Source organism: Canis aureus, chromosome 14 (assembly GCF_053574225.1).
Source record: "Canis aureus isolate CA01 chromosome 14, VMU_Caureus_v.1.0, whole genome shotgun sequence".
Classification (NCBI taxonomy): domain Eukaryota; kingdom Metazoa; phylum Chordata; class Mammalia; order Carnivora; family Canidae; genus Canis; species Canis aureus.
In genome coordinates, this window is record NC_135624.1 from 15499717 (window position 1) to 15520728 (window position 21012).

At 33.7% G+C, this 21012-nt stretch overlaps 1 protein-coding gene across 1 annotated transcript in view; it reads right to left on the bottom strand.

The window, feature by feature from the left end:
• The window catches only part of CSMD3 (CUB and Sushi multiple domains 3), a 1166404-nt gene that overhangs the window by 32604 nt on the left and 1112788 nt on the right, over positions 1 to 21012 (bottom strand). The window contains exons 59-63 of the mRNA XM_077847015.1: positions 17192 to 17368; positions 7264 to 7443; positions 5663 to 5836; positions 1917 to 2090; positions 395 to 472 (exon numbers count right to left, since the gene is read on the bottom strand). Of these exons, the coding sequence (XP_077703141.1) occupies positions 395 to 472; positions 1917 to 2090; positions 5663 to 5836; positions 7264 to 7443; positions 17192 to 17368 (783 nt within the window). The remainder of the gene's footprint in view (positions 1 to 394; positions 473 to 1916; positions 2091 to 5662; positions 5837 to 7263; positions 7444 to 17191; positions 17369 to 21012) is intronic.

Here is a 21012-nt window from a genome sequence, read left to right on the forward strand (position 1 = left end):
TGCTAACACTTTAACTTCTTTCATCTTTACTTCTGCTCACTGCTCCACATCTTCCTTTAGAATTTAATCATTTACCCCCTTGCCTCCTCTTACTTAGCCCTCTCTTGCATACTAACGACTACATATGGATTTTCCTATGCTCACAGCTATTTTCAATGTTTCTTTTGTTTTATTGTCAAGATCAGTTAGGAAGCTATTTTCTTAAACCACATATTTATTTTCCTAATGTCCTTTTACTTCCATGCTTTTGATGCCTTTTACTTTTTTTATATAGTTATGAATACAGATGTAAGCATGATGGTTTTCTATTTCTATCAATACGATTCTATGTACATCAATCAAAGAAGCCTTTTGGTCTACTTTTATACTAAATAGAAATACTTCTTTAAAGTACCTACTTGAAATCCAAAGGTATTGTTCTGAGATCCATGCCTTGGGACTCCTGGATTTTCACATGAGGTACGGGTGGGTTCTAAAATGAAGATCATAAACATAATGTAATCTTTAAACATAATATTCCTTTAAAATGTATAATATATTTAAATGCATATTTCTCACATACAAAGCAATTTTGAGTCATCTGGGGCTTAATGAAAACGACCATGGGTGTTAATAAAGAGTATAAATCTAACAGTATCTCTCCATGGACAGAAGCCTGCTAATCTTAAAGCAAGAATTCAGGTATACTATAATTTACATGGATTATGCAGTTCTCAAAATTTGAACCTTTCTAATATAAAAGCACTTCACATTCAACTAACTCTGTGGATAAAAAGTAAAGGAAAAATGAGGGATATGAAAAAAGAACACGTATATAAAATATTTGCCCAAGGACTTTGCTAAATTATAATCTTAGGATTGTAGGATAATATTCCCCTTAAGAAGTAAGAGGTTTTCCAGAAACTAGACTTAATTATTTGCATTTTTCAGGAACACCTGTAGGAGATTTAGGTATAAAAATGGTAGAATTGGGACGCCTAAGTGACCCAGCAGTTATGCATCTGCCTTTGGCCCAGGGCATGATCCTGGGGTCCTGGAATCGAGTCCCACATTGGGCTCCCTGCATGGAGCCTGCCTCTCCTTCTGCCTATGTCTCTGCCTCTCTCTGTCTCTCATGAATAAATAAATAAAATCTTTAAAAAAAAAATGGTAGAACTAGTAGTCTCTGAATTGGCTACTTTATAAAACAGAATATTTGGTTATTTTACCAAATGTGACATTTAATTTAAAAGAATAGAAATGTGCTTAGAGCCATTTTGAAGTCAATGTATTTTTTTTTTTTTAAGTAGTCTCCATGCCCAGTGTTGAGCCTAATGTGGGGCTTGCACTCAGGACCTCGAGATCAATGTGAGTTGGAGCAAGTTTAACATTTGACTAGGATTCATTAACTATAAAAATATATGCAAATGTTAGTACTTGAGGCTATTAATCTGAGACCTTTGTCCTTTTTCATTTTACTGATAAACAAGAAAATTATTTTGAGTGTTTTTGGGGAAGTTTTTTTTTTTATATTTTATTTATTTATTCATGAGAGACAGAGAGAGAGAGAGAGAGAGAGAGGGGCAGAGACACAAAGAGAGGGAGAAGCAGGCTCCATGCAGAGAGCCCAATGTGGGACTTGATCCTGGGACTCCAGGATCACACCCTGGGCATAAAAGCAGACGCTAAACCACTGAGCCACCCAGGGATCCCCTCTTCCAGAAGTTTTAAATGCTAAATACAACATCATATATTTTAACAGTATTTGTTTTCAGTGCCTTCCAATTGCTTCTATATTTTACATTTATTTTTCATATTTAGCCAACTATACTTTATAGGATAGAGAAAATAATTAATACACTATATACTAGTAATACATTACTAGTATCTAGTAAATCTAAGATTACTGAGAATAATTAACCTTTAATTAATATTACCTATGCAGTGAGGTGACGAACCACTCCAAGTGCCATCTGCTTGACATATTCTGGTGCTTGATCCCACTAATATGAAAGGAGAATTGCAGCTAAATGAAACCTCTGACTGGTATATAAAGCTTTTGCCTTCTCTTTTTCCTTGGGCAGGTATACCAGGGTCACCACAAAACTTAGCTGAAAATGAAAAGAAAGATAATTACAGCAAAGACTTAGGATTCATCAGAGTAACAGTTTAGAAGTGATGAAAATAACTGGAATACTGAACTGAAGTGACATGTTATTCACGTTAATGTATCCCAAAGAAATTTTTTTAGCACTTGTTTGTGTGATAAAAACTGAATGTACAATTCAGGATAATATTCAAAAGAAGTTTGATTGAGGTATTTTCCACATAGTAAACCACCTTAATAACTGTAGAATTTTTTGTATTTTTGTTGTTGTTTTGTATTGACCAGAATCAAACCACATATCTGCACAAATTCTTTTTATATGTATGTAACAGTACATTTACTTGTTCTGTTGTACTCTCTTGAACACTCAGAGCACATACCCTAGTGTTTTATTGTCTTCCTCTTTGAAATTCTGTGGAGGATTTTTGAGTGTTTTTTAAAGAGTAAAGAAGCCAGTAGAGTCCAAATCTATACCAAACCAAGGAATCTCAATGTTCCATAGCTTTTGAAAATACCATCTTGACAGAACTTGTAAACAAACTGAATAGATTATTACATTCAACATATATTTCCTAACAACTAAAAGAACTTATCCTAAGAAGTTTCAGATACTTAGACTTATCAGTAAACAAACTAAGATTCCTGCCCTTGTGGAATTTATGTATTTTTAGGAGAAGCAAACAAAAAAAATAAAAAAGGTAGAAAAGGTAGTATGTGGGAAGGTAGTGAGTCCTGTGTGGATAAGTAGTGTAGAAGAAGGGATTCTGGATTGTGTATGTGTGGATGTGATAAATGGTGGGAGCTGGGGGTGGGTTTCAAACAAGATGACAAGGGTGTCTGTCAGGATATCTTAAGGGAGAGCATTCTGGATAGAGGAAACAGCACCACCAAAGGCCTATGTTGCAGCATGTCTAGCACATTGGAGGAAAAATAAGACCAGCTCACTGAAGCACAGTGAGCATGCAGAAATATAATAAGGGATGAGATCAGATGGTTTCAAATCTAGTAGATAACCTAGACAAAGACATCATATATTTTCAATTTGTTTATTGTTCTAAAAAATACGTAATGCATATTTACCATTTTAACCATTTTTAATCATACTTGGTTTTTAAATTTGCAGATTCAGCATCTGAAAGCTTTAAGTATCAATGCTCCCTCAGAATGGTGCATTATCCAAACCAAAGATATTTTTGAGTCTGAAAGGATACCTCTAACTCGATAGGACAACAGGAATAAACTAGGAATGCTCAGGCAAACAGGAATGGATAAAATACCTTAATAACAGAATACCTTAGCCTTAAACTCAAGGTACAGAGAGAGACATTTCCTAAAATTCAGGATTCTAGAAGAGACCTAAATTTTCAAACGTTTTTTAGGAACTACTTTTTTTTTTTCTTTATAAAACTGTTAAAAGTAAGTATAAAATAACGCTCAACAAAATAAATTTAGGGGAAAATTTCAGAGTAAATGTTACCTGAACACAGTTACCTTTAACACAAATAACATAAACATTTGTTTAATGTGTTCTGTTTCAATTTTTAGCACTTCCTAGATACTATAAATCTTTGTGCTACTAGCAATATAACATCCTTCTAGCAATATAACACTTCTAGCAATATAACATCAAACCCTAGAACCTGGGGTCTTCCTCATAGTAACCTTTGTATCTCTAGCACATTTTGAATTCAGTGGCTATTTTCTCAGTGCACATTAGCAATGGGCATTTCAGCTTAGCAATCATTTCAATGACAAATTATTTAGTAACCTACTTCTAAAGTGTGTCTCTTGCATATTTCTGCTGAGTCATTCCTCTCAGAATCTTATCTTTATTCAACAAAGAAAAGAAAGGAGGGAAATGCAACCACATGAACTCCTCAAACCTGCTCCCTACTTGCCCCTCAATTCTTTATAATTCCATTGTTTTCTGTCTGTAGATTTTCATGAACTAAACTGAACAACCTATTGGTGTCTAGTTTAGAGGCTGAAGACACGGGGTTTATTTTCAAAAGGCTTCGGTTCACAATGACATACACTTTAAGATGAAAGAACATACTTTGAACAAAATGAAAGCAAAAAGACTTTCCCTTCTATAAAGTCCCTAAAATGAATGAATTTGGCTGTTCGATGGATAAGAGCATTATCTCTTTAGTCTACCTTCTCTGAACTGGAATTGATACTTTAATTTAGTGGTAGTGCAACCGCAGGCCATATAACAATGGTGCCCTAAATGATGACAGGGTCACACAGTGTCCTTACAATTTGATTCCTCTCTCTGAGCCCATGTCATTATTAATTAAAATGTCATGAGTAAACACACTTACCAGGAGTTCTGTTATATGTAGTAGAAATCATACATGTAAACCAATTCAGACAAAGTGAGCTCTATTACATTTGGATAGTCATAATTCAATGTCAATAGTAAGTATTTTATTATTACTTACATTTTAATAGAACCAAAAAATAAAATATCATATCAAGATACTATTTGACTGAGATTTTCCCAGTGGTAACAAACAAACTTTACCATGAATTCATCTCTGTAAATGTCCTTGTCCCTATCTATTATGAAGCACCCATGGAATATCTAGTCTTATTTAGAACGAATTGATTTTTTCTAAGATACTCCTTAGCATAAAATAGAATTTTTTTTTTTTTTTTTTATAAAATAGAATTTTAAGGGACAATTTGTGTGACATCAACCTTGAGGTAGTATTGGGAGATAGTAGCATATGATGAGATCAGGAGAAAAGAAGAATAAGGGCACAGAAGCCCATAGGCGATTTGGCTTCCACTGTGAATGAGAAGATTAGAAGAATCCAAACAGTTTCATCCATTACCTCTGTCTAACTTCAAGGCCATGGGAATTGGTGGGGTGCTCCTCTACCCGATGCAGCAAAGGAAGGGAAGACTAGGAACAGGATAGCAGTAGACACCTCTGAATGAACACTGTACATATCCTGTGCTACAATAATTTGTGTAAAACACAAAGCTGACTTTTGTTTTGTTTGCGATCTTCCCAATTAATTTTGAAGTGACACTTGCTGGAATACATTGTAAAGTAACCTCGGTAAGAAAATATTAATCCCTCCTCTCCATGCTTACCCTAATCGTTTAAGGTATAGGCACTATCATGAGAACTTGATTTGAATGAACATGTACAATAACATGGATTTATTGTGGAAAGAAATTTGGGAGTAAATTAGAGTGTTCAGTTGAGACAAACTGTACAAAAATAAGAATACTTTTCCATTAGAATTAACCATAAGGGTCTTTATTTTGAAAAATAATTTTTTTGAAAAATATTTTTTTAAATAAGAAAAGCTTGCAAACAAAGCAGTTTAGCCTAATATTTGGAGTCAGAGAAGAAAGAACATAATAGGTGGATTACAGGAAAAGTAGCTACATTGGTAAATGCGATGTTCTATCGAATTGTAATTATGACTTGGAAGGAGCTTTAACAATCTCATATTCTAGCAAAACCTGAAAATTTTAATTAACTAATAATCTCAGTCAAGCAATTCCAAGAGAGTGAAAATGGGAAAACATAACTTTAAGTATGGAAATTATACTTACGTAAGCACTGTGGTACTTCTCCACTCCAGGTACCGTTGCCTACACAGGTCAGAACAGCAGGAAAGGATAGTTCATAGCCTGGAGAACAGATGTAGCTAATACTAAAGCCCCAGTCAAAATTTGTTCCTTCCAACCTTCCATTAGAGATCTGGGGAGGAGCTGGGCAGGTAACAGCTGCAATTACATTCAAAACGATTAAGACACAGCTGTTGAAATATCCCGGATATAAAATAAATAAATAAATATATATATATATATATATATATATATATATATATTTTTATATATATATATATAACAAGCTGCCTGACATTTAAGGGAAGCAAATAGAAGATGACCTTCCATCTAGTATACTGTAACTGGTAAATTATTGGTTTTATATAAAATTACTTTTCCAATGACCTTTAGACAGGCTGAAGATTAGGGCTGTTTGGCTACATACAGTGTTAACATGATAGAAAAGAATTTGCAAGCAATTCTGTGACATTTGGGAAAAAATTAGATCAGGTAACTCATTAAATATTCAAATGGCTCTATCAACCACTTTAATTCATATGTTAAAATTTACTGTATGGTTTTTAAATAAATTATTAAATGTTTAAACATTTATTTTAATATTTGTTTTAAGTTGGCTTCAAACAGAGATGGGTAGGATAAAGTGACAGAGATGAAGGGAAAAAGAGGGGTACACACTGCAAAATCTAAAAAGGAATTACTGTATTTTTATGACTAGCAATGTATATGAATAATTTTTGGAGTTACATTACCATTATCAGAATCAATTAATGATGTATGAAATAACTTCTAAATGCAAAATGTCTGTTCATTTATTTTCATATACTAACTGTATATATACAGTGACCTGATTCAGAAACAGTGTAATCAAGAAGAAAAACATAGACATTGAAATTATACTTTCTGTTAGATTAAACTATCAATTCACAGATGTTTAAAAAAACACCTGAATGAGAATCTCAGTATTATTATAGAATATAAATAGCCTGATGTTGCATCCATAACATTCCATAATCAGAAAGATTGGCAAAAAACTATAAACGTATCTCTAGTGCAAAAATAATGCCTATATTTATGCAAATTTATGCCTATGTAGACTAAAAGGTCAATGCTAGATTGCATTAAGAAACATGTTCTTTTCTTTATGAAGAGTAAATTTTATAATTCAATATGATTGTTCTCAAGTTATAGAAAGTTTTTTCCCCATCTTTGAATTGTTTGACCCAAGTGGATCATCATATTAAATGCAAATTCATCAAGATGATACTCCCTTCAAAATATTCACTAATCAATATAAATGATGATAGTGAGTACATATCAGAGCACATGATATTTCTGTTGTTTTGATTGCACTAAAAATCATTGTCATGGCTCACAAAAAGATATAATGATTATTCTTGAAATATCATTTTTAAAATTCCATATGTTATTATCTATATGGTTTTAAAATAAAAACTGCAGCAATTTTCAGTATCAGAAAAAATGAAATAATAGAAGAACATGATTTAAACTTACTTTAAATTTTCATATTAAAAAGTAAGTATATGGCAGTTTATCACTTATAAATATTGAAGAAATTATCGTACCTCTACAAGTTGGTATTATTCCACTCCATGTGCCATTAGTTGTACAAGTCCTAATTCTGGAGCCATTCACTTCCATTGTATAACCTGGCTGGCACATGTAAGAGACATTTTGTCCAACGACATAATCATCTCCATATCTCAGTCCATTTGCTGGTATGCCCGGGTCTCCACAACTGATTACTATCAGGATTGGATTAGAAGAGCAGATGGTTAATGTGCCATGCATTTAATGGAGAGAAGTAGTAAGCATATGGCATACTTAATATATAAGTAGGGGAAATTAGTTATCATGTTCATTTTTTAATCATAAAACATAAGCATATTTAAACCACACACTGGCAATTCCTGATTATGATCAGGTATGCTTATTACAGATTCTATGCACATGTTTAGAAACTGTCATTTAGACTCTGAAGAAGCTAGTTTAATAAACTATTACACTGTAAGGAACTCTGATGCAGTAGCCTCTTTTGATCTGCATTAGGTGATCATGGAGAAGTCATCCTATAGAATCAAGATTTCTAATATAATTCGAAATCCATGTATTCCTGTATATGGCAACTGAAATATTTAATTTTTCAGGCTTGCTGGACTGACAGCATATTTTCTGCATAGTGTCACTCAGCTGAATATTATAACTTTTTTTTGTTTTTGAGAGAGAGAAAGTATGTGGAACTAAGTACAAGTTGGGAGTGGAGAGGGAGGAGGGGGGTGCAAAGGGAGAGAGAGGGAGAAAGAGAGTCTCAAGCAGTCTCTATACCCAGTGCAGAGCCTGACTCAGGGCTGGATCTCATGACTGTGAGATCATGCCCTGGGCCAAAATCAAAAGTGAGACACGTAACCAAATGAGCTACCCTGGAGCTCCATGATAGTTTTAATTAAAACAATGCTACGTGCAAAAAGAATGCTTTCTATTGAATAAATGAAAGAATAAGCTATAAAATGTGAATCTATACATGTAGGACAGGATACATGATTTTTGGCAATGAAAATGCCATAGATAGGGACAGAAAAATAAATTGACCGTTTTTACCAACTCATTGCCAACTCAAGTGAAAGAATGATCTCTAAGAAATTGCAGTCTTCACTCTGGGATGCATTTGCTTTCTATATTGGGGGTAAGTGAGAGGCCTACATAAATCTTACTAAATATGCCTTGTTGACATCCCAGGACAGGGAGAGCTGCTGCCCTGTTCTCCTCTAAGACTCTATAAATATACTTAACTCCTACCTGTTTCATGCTTGCACCCAGGCCCCCACAAAGGGGTGGAAGATAATTGCAATGTGAGACTCTCTCTGCTGATGACACTATGGACTGGCTGGGCAGAGAGTATCTGTGGTTCCAGACTAGGGGTGGGAATGGGTAGATTAGGCAAGGCCAGGAGTACCACAGGGTAGGGAGTAAATGGCCTCTTAACCCTTTCTAGGAAGACAGAGAAGCAGAGAGGCTGACTATGTATGGGCAGATCCCTCAGCACATACTCCATTGTCCCAGTAGACTTTACTTACAAAATACAAATTTAAAGTTGAAATGAAGACATTTAAGACTGCAATTACAGAGCATTAAACCTCAGCACAGGACCCTTTTGAGCATGAGGTTCTATCAATTTTATTGGCCCACAAAGCTAGCTCTGGTTACATATACAACATTATCATTTATCATGCCACACCAAATGTTTCAGACAGACTTGAGATAGTAGAGAAAAAAAAATAATTTTAAATTTTATAATATAGCAAAGATTATATAAAAGCCACAAAAGCATTTGCTGTTTTAAGGGACATGATTTAAGACTGATAAGGACAGGGAATTATCTAAAAGCTTTTCAGCAGCTAAGAGAGAAAGGAAAATACACAAGGTTACACTATTTCTTTTCTGGAGATTTAAAAATAAATGGGTTATTTACCTTTCAGTATCTTTTTTTTTTTTTTTTTTTTGGCCTTTTAAATCGTTTTGTTCATAAAAGGGTAAATAACTTCATCAAGTAAATCTAGGCTATATTCTCACATTTTTACTTTTAATTAATTCTTCAGCAAAGACTCTCTGATCATCTCATGGGTGCCACCAGAGTGAGGGATCAGATTAGAGAAGTATTTTGGAGATCTAGGGCCAAAGACTAAAACTAGATTAAGGCATGGAAGACCTTAATAGCACTTAGGTTACATTGTATTTATTAATTTACCATTAAAAATTATGAGTGTCAAGATTTCTTTCATATTATTCTAATCCACTAAGCCTAAGAAGTTTTAAGACCATGAATAATGGCATTTAAATTAAAGAACAATATTCACAGCACTTCACCTGATAATCCTCAGAGCCCTGGAGACAGTTTGCTGAAATCACCATTGACTGTTTCTGGCTCTTAATAAGAGTTTTGCATATAGGACAATTTTTATTCTTTTAATTATTGCAGAGGAAACATTTTTTTTTAATTATACAACTGAGTTAAATAGGAAATCAAATTCTGCTTATTTACCAGGAATGTCACTTCAAAATTGCAGTTTTGAAATTTTGTTTCAAAATTTACAATTATATACAAGTATTAAGCCTTCAATTTATTTATTTTTTTTTCATTTTACCTTCTGTCCTTTTATATTTTTAACCTACAATCCAATTAAGATGAGGGAAATTAAAGAGCACACCTACAAATTGTTGTTGTTTTCTAGGTAACAATTTGCAGATTGAAATAGAACCCTGGTAAGAAAGAACAGTTAACCTGATCCTAAGGTACAATGAGCTGAGAGGCAGCCACTGAGAGAGAAGACAGAGAGGTTATCTTACAAAGAGGCACCGAGAAAGAGTTTGCATATTGTGGAGCTTCATGAATGAAATGCCTGACAACAACAACAGCTTCACAAGGATTTCTTTGGTGGCTTCCTAGTGAAGCAAAGGCCCAAGAAGCAGTTTCCAATAGCAACGGTCTTTGTAGACAGCACCTGCTCCCCAAGTCAATTCATTTACCACCAGTTTGTTTTTAGCAACAAAAAGGAGGCTGTTAGTCTATTCAGACAAACCCTTTAGAATAGTGGCTCTTTAGGGTTTTACCCTAATTCAGAGACATCAGTACATGACAACAGAGTGCTATGCTTTATTGCAAGAAAAATATTTTCAAAGGTCACCCAAACCCCTAAGCACATACACTCATGTGCGCACACACACACACACCAATAAACTCCACGAAGATGACTATTTTGTCTCTTTTCTGCACTGGTGTATTTTCAGGGCCTAGTCTAGTGCATCACTCATTATAAAAGATTAAGTAAACGTTTAAAGAATAAATATGTGAATGATATGAAGGGATGATTAACTCAATTTTTAAAAAAAAAAAAAAGCATTGTTTTAAAAGTTTGAATTTATTTTGGTGGGAGGTCTTTTCTCATTAGCGTCTATCATGTAATTTATGCCCATGTGGCATCATTTATGATACATCTAAATAGATAATCTCTATGCTAAAAATAAAACATAATTGTGGTAATTCTAGTCTCTGCCACTTCAAAACTACTTTCTCTTTTAACTTAAATGAGAATTATAAGTATGCATTTGTAAATAAAATAGGATCATATTGCTCACACTTTTATTCCCTTATATAGATATACATGCAATATAGTTTATGTAACCAAGTCCTGGAGGTTTGAGTTATCTCATTGTTTTGTTTTTTATTAGAGAAAATGCAGTAATGGACCTTCTCACTCAGGCATAATTATACATGTATTTTTGTAGATTTCAGGCTCATAAAAAATTCTACTGTAGCAGAACAAAATTCCTGAAAGGTGGTCATTTCTCTGATGGTGCTTCTGGTTTTATATAATCTTCCAATTCAAACCTTGATTTCCTTTTTAGATCTCAGAGATAGATTCTCTCAACCTTGACACTATTTTGACTTTTGGTACTGACTAACTTTTGATGGGGGGGTGCTTTATGCATTGAGAATGTTTAGCATTGATTGACCTCTATCTGCTAGATACTGATAGCACACTTCATTCACCCACACTGTGACAGCCAAAAATATCTCCAGACACTGCCAAATATCCCCCAGGAAGCCAAATCACCCCTGTCTGAGACCCACTGCACTGAGAGATAGCTCTCTCTCCATGAGGAGATTTAGATGCCTTTTTAAAGCTTCACTTTACCCAGTTTCATGCTGGGATATCTTCTCTAGCTTTCTCCTGTGTGAGAGTAGCTTCATCTTCCTGAACCATTTTCTATCAAAAGAAGAAGAAGAAGAAAAGAAGAAGAAAAAAAGAAGAAGAAGGAAAAATCTTAGAATTCTTAGTTTGGTAACAAAGATCCAGTAAGGACCATTTCAGTCCTGGTTATTTGGAACAAAAGCCTCAGATTCATTTATCGCTGGATCTGATTGAGTATGCTGTCCTTGGCCCAAGCAACAAGACCTGCCAGATACCAGGCATTAATCATTTTGGAAGGAGTCCTAGTGGGTTAAAAAAAAAAAAAAAAAAAAATTCCAAGAAACAAATGAATGTATTTCTTTTTAGCACCGAAAGCCAATCCTTACTCCACTTGACAAGCCCTGTTCTAGTGCAGATGTATCTTCTTCCCAAAATACTATATGCACCATATGCTTTAGGTAACAGAGATGGCTCTGCTTGATAAGACATCAAAAGGTAAGGGTCTTATACTGTATTTTTAAGTATTTGCTTGTACTTAGTTTCTAGATATTTTCTCTCATTCTGAACATCACAGAAAAGAATTTCACCAAATTTTGTAATCAGAGTACTTTTATGGGCTTCTTGGTATTATGACAAATATTTTTTTTTTCCTTCCAGCTTGGTTTAGTTCCATGGATGTTTCTTAACATAATTCCTCTGCCAAAGTGTGCATGATGTTTGGATGCATGACCTTGATCTCATGATATACTCTTTTAGCTACCCAAGACAAAACTAGTTATTTGGGGGAAGCTTCTCACTCCAGAAGTGACAGTGGGTTCGATGAGGTCCTGTCTGGAACAGATAGAAGAGTTCTAGTTATGTGAGGCATCTTTTAGAGAATGATTAATTAAATATGCAATTTCTCAATTCATTTATAATCTTAAACTGGCTGAATATTTGCAGGTAGAATTTATGTGAGAGAAATTATACCTTTTTACCAATATCTCTACTCTGGCTAGATGTGAAAAGGGGAGGGTGGGGGCATTACCATTATTATTAAATTATGTTTATTCCAAAAGTGTTTCCAAAAATCAGTAAAATGAACAAGGCAAATTCACCCATGTGATTGGACTATGTTCTTTTTTTAAGAACAGAAAAGGAGTGTGTGTGTGTGTGTGTGTGTGTGTGTCTAGTAGCCAATCAAGCAAATGAAGGTACATTTGCTAAATCACCCTGGTGGAAAATTCTCAAAAGGCAAAACTGCTTGGAATATTGATGATATTTCACTGGCCTATGAATTAGAGACCAGAGATGTTACTGACTGGACTCTGTTCTCAGTTCCTAGGAAAGTACCCAAAGATAGTAGATTTTATGTAAATGATTTTTTATTAACTAAATCCATAAGTAGTCCGATTACCTTATATAGCCACAGTTCTGTATTTTTAGATAAAAAAATATACTGCTATAGGCTAAAAAATAAAATTATATTCTAAAAATTAGATCACTACTCCGATTTTCACTATGCAGGAAGAACTAGTTTCCTAAAGATAACAAGCCTGTGGGGGGGGGCGGGGGGGACAACAACCACATAGAGTAACTAAAATTTTATTTTAAAAAAAGTAGAAAAAATCCAAATAGAATTTAATTCTTTTTACTTTACTTTCACCACAACATTGTAAAGAGATAATTCATTCACCTATATTTTAAGGGCTTTATTAATTTCCTCAAGGGTCTCTGTTAATTCATATTCAAATCATCTTATATTGAATCATTTATCATATCATCTGTCTTGGTGATTTTATCTCTTTCAGCTGGTATTATTCCAATTCTAGCAGATCTACTTTGTCATTGATTATGTCAATGATTCAACAGTAGCTCGATTCATTTCCTTTGACTCATCACATCAAAATATTTCATCTCTTGCAAGATTTGCAGATTTATTATTAACATATATTTACACTGTATGTTTGGATATTCCTCTTGAGACAAACAACAAAATTATTGACAAGAAATATAGAAGAAATTGTAATTTTAAGCAGAAAGAACTGGTGAACAAAAACAAATCTTTTAAGTGGTCAATTCATTAAGAAATGATATAACTCTGTAGAACTCAGAATGGTAAATGCAGAGAAATTGTAAAAACTAAAGAAGAACAGGCTATAAGTTAACGAAACAATTCCATATGCATTATACGTAATGTGTTATATTTAACATAACACATTATGTTAAATGTGTGAAGATCGAAAATAAAGCAAGAAAACAAAGAGAAGGAAAAATACAAAAGGAGGGAATGAGGTGAACTTGATAAAATTGTCCCTTGAGTCAAAGAGACTTGTGTTTAAATCTTAGATCCTACATATACTAGCTGTGTTACCATGAGGAAGACAGTTGTATTTCCTCTGTAAGATACCATTTCTTCAAATATGATACAGAAAAAAACAAACAAACAAACAAACAAATATGATACAGAAAGGCTAACAGTATTTAAGTGAGAGAATTTGTGTAAAGTACTTAGTACAAATCCTAATGACTGGTAAATACTCAATGATAGATATTATTCTTTATGAGTAAAAATAATAACAATTTGATTGGAAAGAAAAAGAATGGAAAGTTTTGTTTGGTTTAGGTGGGCTTGCCAAAAACTGTTGCTAAGGCTTTGGTTTGGAAATTCAGTTCAGGCACTTTACATTTTCTTCATATGTAATTTAATTCATTTCACATTCTTATTTAGGTCCTTGTACAGAGATGCTAAAAAATAGTGTCTTCAAATGGCAATCAATTAAATCAAAATTTATTAAATATATTTAAAATATTTATTATTTGAATTTAACTTCTCTGGTACATATAGGAAATTATTAAATTGAATGGAAAATTCCATCTATATGTGGTAGAAATAACTGTTCAGCAGTGAGGTCTGCTAGTAGTCAGTAAGTCAATTAAATACTTTGATGCCTCAGTTTCCTGATCTACAGGTTCAAGTCTATAATACAATCTCTTCCAGATCGAAAATTATATGGTTCTTTCAATAATGTGTTTGAATTGACTTCCACTGCAAATTAACGAGAAGAAATCTGAGTCAGTGGTTGTAATTCAGTTTGACCACCACATATAAGCATTATCAATATGTTAGAGTCTTTAATTGTAGAAGTTTAGCCTATTTTGATTTCCATTGAAACCTCTCTCTGTGCTCCTCTCTCAGGGATATTTTTGGCTTTGTTTTTGGTTCGGATTGCTACTGGGCTGTTGGCACTTTTTGCCTATCAAGTGAATCAACTATTACCAATTCTCAGCTTTTAATTTAATAGTGATTCATCATTTAAAAGCTAATGCTCGGGGATCCCTGGGTGGCGCAGTGGTTTGGCGCCTGCCTTTGGCCCAGGGCGCGATCCTGGAGACCCGGGATTGAATCCCATGTCGGGCTCCCGGTGCATGGAGCCTGCTTCTCCCTCTGCTTGTGTCTCTGCCTCTCTCTCTCTCACTGTGTGCCTATCATAAATAAATAAAAATTAAAAAATAAATAAATAAAAAATAAAAGCTAATGCTCAAAATACCTTATTTAACACAATATTTCCCCTTGGAGAACTGACATAAGGAAAGAAACTTTCTTTATATTTTTGATATGTTATTTGCAACCAATCTGTCTTGAATTAGGTGATATTTAACTTGATTTAGAATTTCTAAGGAAAAATGAAGACAATCCAATTAAATGCAATTTTCAGTCTCAAAAACTGAAATATGTTTATTTATCTTTAGCAAAATTGGAAAACATCTTAAATAAAAGACTTAGGTATTTATCCATGACTAAATTAAATTGTTATTTTGTGAAAAAATATGTTATTTAGCAGATTTTCTTTACTCTGAGTTACTCATTATTTCAGTCTTTTTGATAATTGTATGTTAAATGCATACTATATTCCAGAAACTTGTGCCATGTTATCTACAAAATTATAAGCCCTCTCTGCAAACATTTTAAGATGTAGGGAAATTATAAGTTATGTATACTAATAGTTAAAATGTAAATGAGACATTTCATCAGTCAACAAGCAATTACTTAGCCACTCATATATTCGGTTCTGTGGTTCTATGTTCCACTCTACAAAGTTAGAGAAATAAATAGACCTGGTTACTACTGTCCTATGAAGTTTACTGTTTAGCAGTGTAAGTCATTGCCATTGGGGGAAAAAAAAAGTTAAACATAATGGAGATATCCCTTTCAGTTAAAAGGGATATGAAGAAGAAATGTCTTGGGAAGGCTTAACCAAATGTGTCATTTGAACTGATGATTAAAAGATCCTGGAATACAGTTATAAAGGCTCAAATGAAGTAGTGTTTTATGGAAACAGTAAAGCATATTTGTTAATTGTTAGATTTTTCACTATCACAAAAAATTGGCACATTTTCAAAGTAAGCAAAAGAATTTCTTTCCTTCAACATGGAGAAATCAAGGAGAATTTATTCTCCATTTGAAACAACCAGAAAAAAGCAAGCAAGCAAGCAAGCAAGAGAGAAAGAAAGAAAGACCAGGTTCCATCGGGCATTAAAGCACAGAAGCACAGTGATCCTTGAGAGACAAAACAAATGAGGTGAATCCTATTATTGCCCCATCTTACTGTGGTAAGAGAATTTCCAGGCTTTGGCATGGGAGGAGAATCCCATGTGGAGCCTGGCTGACTCCCTGAGTTGAAGAGATGGATCTACAAGTCAGAAGACAACAAAATGGATAGAGTTTGAGACAGAGTACCAGAGAGAACATGTACAGAAAAAAAAAGAGAGAGAGAGAGAGAGATCTAGAGAGAGGTCCTTGAGTATTCATCAAAATACTGATCAGTTTGTGAGGACCTGTCCAAAGTCAGGTAAAGAATTACCAAAAGATTGATGTAACAATATCTGGGGCTGACATAGGGCCAGGAATATTTTTACTGACTCCAATCAACAACTGGCAAGTGTTCTGCTATTATAGATGTGCCTAATATGTTCTATTCAGTGCTTATTTCAATAGTCTCCTAGTTACAGCCTTCACCTTTTAAAAGACACAATACACATGAGGCACCTCAATAGCCTGGTCATTGCACACAATCTTTGCAGGCCAGATAGTAACTACGAGTGACTTTCTCCAGCTACGCAGATATGATGTGACATGACTTTGATGGCATCCTCCTCTGGGGTGATTCATTTAGCCAGTCATTCAGATACAAGTACTCACAAAAGAGTTAAATGATTAAAAGTAGGGAAATGGGTCACTGGCCCACACACAGCGTAAGGATTGTCTTTTCAGTTGGTTTCTGGTCAACATCACATCAGCCAAGGGCTGCTCCACCACTGACACTGAAGAACAACTATTGACCTTTGCAACTTCATAATGTTAAAAGAAAAACAAAAACAAAAAAACCCCGACAAAAGCCAATACCTTTTTGAGTCCTGGAGCAATGTGTTCCTCATTTACAAATTTTAAAAACCAAGTCAGTTATTGATATGTGTTAGATTGACAAAATAAAATTGTTTTCTTGGATATTTGATCTTGATTACAGCTGATAATTCATCTCCATTCTTTAAAAAAACTGTTAAATTACATTTAACAGCACTGACTTTCTGTGGCTCCTCTTTCCTCTGCCAATGGAGTACCTTGGTAAGTCAACTGATTCTTAAAGTCACTCATGTGCCTTCTAACTATAATACAACTAACACCTTTTAATTTGAAAGACGATATCAATCTTCACAATCTCACATGATTTGATTAAGTTTGCAAAACATACATACAAATTTATATATTCAAATATTTTCTCACATAACTGGTGATAGTTTAAAACAATGAGAAGAAACTTACTTGTACAGTTAGGCAAAGTTCCAGACCATGTTCCATTGGCTGTGCACTGTCTAACTGAAGGTCCAGAAAGGATATATCCTTCCATACAGGAATAAATAACTGAACTGGAAAACGTTGTGCCATCAATCCGAAAGACTTTTCCATTGGCTGTCGTTCCTGGGTTTCCACACTGTACAGCTATAAATAAAACAAGATGGGTAAGAGTGTATATATATGTATAAGAGTGTATATATAAGAGTGTTTCTTAAGTATATAAAATATATATATATATTAAAGTTCCTTTCACAAAAACAAATGACTAAAGGGTGGCTTCAAATTATCCAAAGGAGCTATAAAATCTAAAATAAGCATTGGATTATCTTTTATAAGTAGCTGAAATTCAAGATGAATTTGTGTTAATTCTATTAGATTAATTAGTGGGATGCAAATCATCCAACAGCTATTCTTTTAAGACTTTTGTTAGTAGTAACTTTGGTCATGTTGTGCCCAAGATTGCAAATCCGAGAAACCACCAAGGAGCTGACACTGATGCAAACGCATGAGGGTTTATTTGCAAGCTGGAGCTTGGGTCCAAGTATACCCCACACAATGGAGCAGGGACTTGGACCCCGAGGTTAAGAGGCGTAGCAGCTTTATAGGGGCCAGTGGCCAATGGGATTATAACATATGCAGAAAGTCGCACAGTCATGTCGGTCCACACATCCACACGCAGGTGGCCAATTGAATTACATTTTTCCCTATAGTATCCATTTGGGCTGGCCTATTACTTTGGTCAGAATTGGCGCTCAGTTTTGGCAGGCACAAGGCGGGGTTACATTGTTATGAGCCGATTTCTGGTAAGGGTGTGCCCAGCGGCTTGACTAGGGTGGGGCAGCGCCTTAAGCAATAAGCAGGTCATGTGGGGGTCATACAGGAGGTGGTGGGTGCAGCACAAAATGTAGTTAGTCCTGCTCTGCTTGTCCAGGGCCAGGGGATTTTTGTTAAATTTCCTGGGTCCCACAGTCAAAACTTCACAAAGCCATTACTTGAGTATTGTCTTTGGGTACTATGAAATCTTCCAAAGAAGGATCTTAAGAAGGTCTGCCTAAAAAGCAACTCATGCAAAACTGTAGCAGATGTAACAACAAGATGCAACAGAGATTCTTCTAAGAGGATAGATATAAAATAAGCAATTTAAGTATTATAAACATTCCATGTATATTTTTATTTACATAAGCATATAACTGATTTGCACTGAAACTTTATTATCTCTATTTCTGGGCCAAGATGTCCAAAAAATAAACTGAATAAAAATAAAGTAATCAAATTCTATGAATGTTTTGCACTAAGTTTGCAACACAGTCTAAACATGAGTCACAAACACAAATGCCTTATATGATTAATTATCCTGTATTATGTTTAACTATTTGCCATTAATTCTGTAAGTGAATTTTTAAGATACTTAAGAGCAAGTCTGTATCAAATGTAACACTAAATTTGGTATAATATAAGAAGGTATTTTAGTATTTTATAGAATTTAAGGTTATCTTTATGAACATGTAATGTACTTACAGTTTCAAAAGTATTATCTATATCACTTTCTTTTTTTCTTTAATCTTTTATTTATTTATGATAGTCACAGAGAGAGAGAGAGGCAGAGACAAAGGCAGAGGGAGAAGCAGGCTCCATGCACTGGGAGCCCGACATGGGACTCGATCCCGGGTCTCCAGGATCGCACCCTGGGCCAAAGGCAGGCACCAAACCGCTGTGCCACTCAGGGATCCCTCTATATCACTTTCTGCATCTTATTCAATTTTCCCATTGATACTTTGTCATTCTTTTGTATATTTGTGTGTATGTGCATGTAGGAAGCTTACACATTTCATACATATACAGCAAAGTCAAACTCCAGGTAATATTTTCAGGAAACCATATGATATAATAAACATTTTTGTCTGTTGTCAAGAGTAATTACTCTCTTCTATATTTATTAGTACCTGCCTAAGATAACAATCTGGTCATATTTATTATGTATCATGACCCTTGACACAACACAAGAACGGTTTGAAAAGCATTAATAATATAGTTATTATAGTTATAGTTATATATATATATATATATAGTTATAGTTAATATAGCTTATATAGACAAGTGTGTACATTGGTCTAATTTTTAAAAAGTTTTTATATAAATCCAATTAGCATGCAGTATAACATTAGTTTTGGGTGTGCAATTTAGTGATCACCACTTCCATTCAACACCCAGTGCTCATCAAAACAGGTGCTGTCCTTAATCCCCATCAACCCAACCCACCTCCCAACCTCCCCTCTGGTAATCATCAGTTTGTGCTCTAGAGTTAAGTCTGTTTCTTGGTTTTCCTCTCCCTTCCCCCACCATGATCATTTGTTTTGTTTCTTAAGTTCCAAATATAAGTGATATCAATGGTATTTTTAAGATAAATTTCTGGAAGTAGAATTTTTGGATAATTTTTATTTTTGAAAAATATTTTTAATTTTTTGAAGTATATATAGACTTACCCAAGGTATAATATGCACTTGTATCTATAGTGTAAAAAAGTTTGCTTGTTTTCACACATCTTCTGCAACATCATGCACCATAATTTTAAAAATCCTTGTCAGTTTGCCAAAATGCTATATTCTTTAAATTTGTATTTTTCTATATATTAAATTATTTTAACACATTTATTTGATATTTTTATTTTCACATGTGTTTCATTCATCACACCCATACATTCTATGAAAGCTTTTACATTTTATTGTTACTAAAGTAATATAATATTATAAAAACTTTGGAATTGAGAATAAAAATACTACAAATTCCACCACTCTCTTCTTTTGTGTACTACCTTTTATACTTTGTCTCAAATAAATATAATTTTACATGATTTTACCAGAGTGCATAATTCTGAATCCTAATTTTGAACTAAGTTTTGCATGATTTACATTTTCTTATGGCCTTTATTCTATTACTTTATATTGACAATATTTTATTGATATCATGTAAATATACAGCTACTTATGTAATATTTTTCCTGTATTTTCAAAATCTTTGCAGTTGTTGCTAGTCATAATCAATTAAAAATATAAAATTGCATCATCTACAATTATGTATTTTCTTTAATACTTTTATTTTCCTTAGGGGATAAAATCCTTAAAAGTTAATAATTAAATCAAAGCTATATATATTATGAATAAATATGTATTTTTATTACCTAAATTATTAAAAATTACCCTAAAATATTATAACAATGAAAAAACCTCTAGAAATGTTTTAAAGTTCTAGTTTTGCTGCACATACAGCAGAATTTCATTTTAAAGCACATGAAAAAAGATGCTTTGACATTGAATATAATTTTCTGATTACTAGTTATGTAGAATTTTTTTCTATACATTGCATTTTTTTTGGCTCTTCTATATTTTCTGTTCATTTCCTCTGTCCATTCGTCTACTAGAAACTGTTTTTCTAAATGATTTGTATGAGTTCCATCAATTAGAAAAATGTTAATTGTTATATTTGCTATAACTCCTGGTTCTTTATCTATAATGTCCATACTAACAAAACAAGGTCAGCATCACACATTTCATCTAAAACATTTTTTGCAGCTCAGCTGAACAAAGGAATGGCTTAGTATGACTCATGTCATGTACAATATAATTATACAGATTTTTCCTTTGGAAAGTAAGTTTGAGAAATATGCTTCTTCTTGTTTTTTGCTTAGCAATATTGTTTCTCAACTCATTTCCCTATAATAGCAACTAAGCTACAAGTTTCCTTTAATTAGGATTAAATTTGGCAAAGTTAAAAAAAAGATAACTATCTTT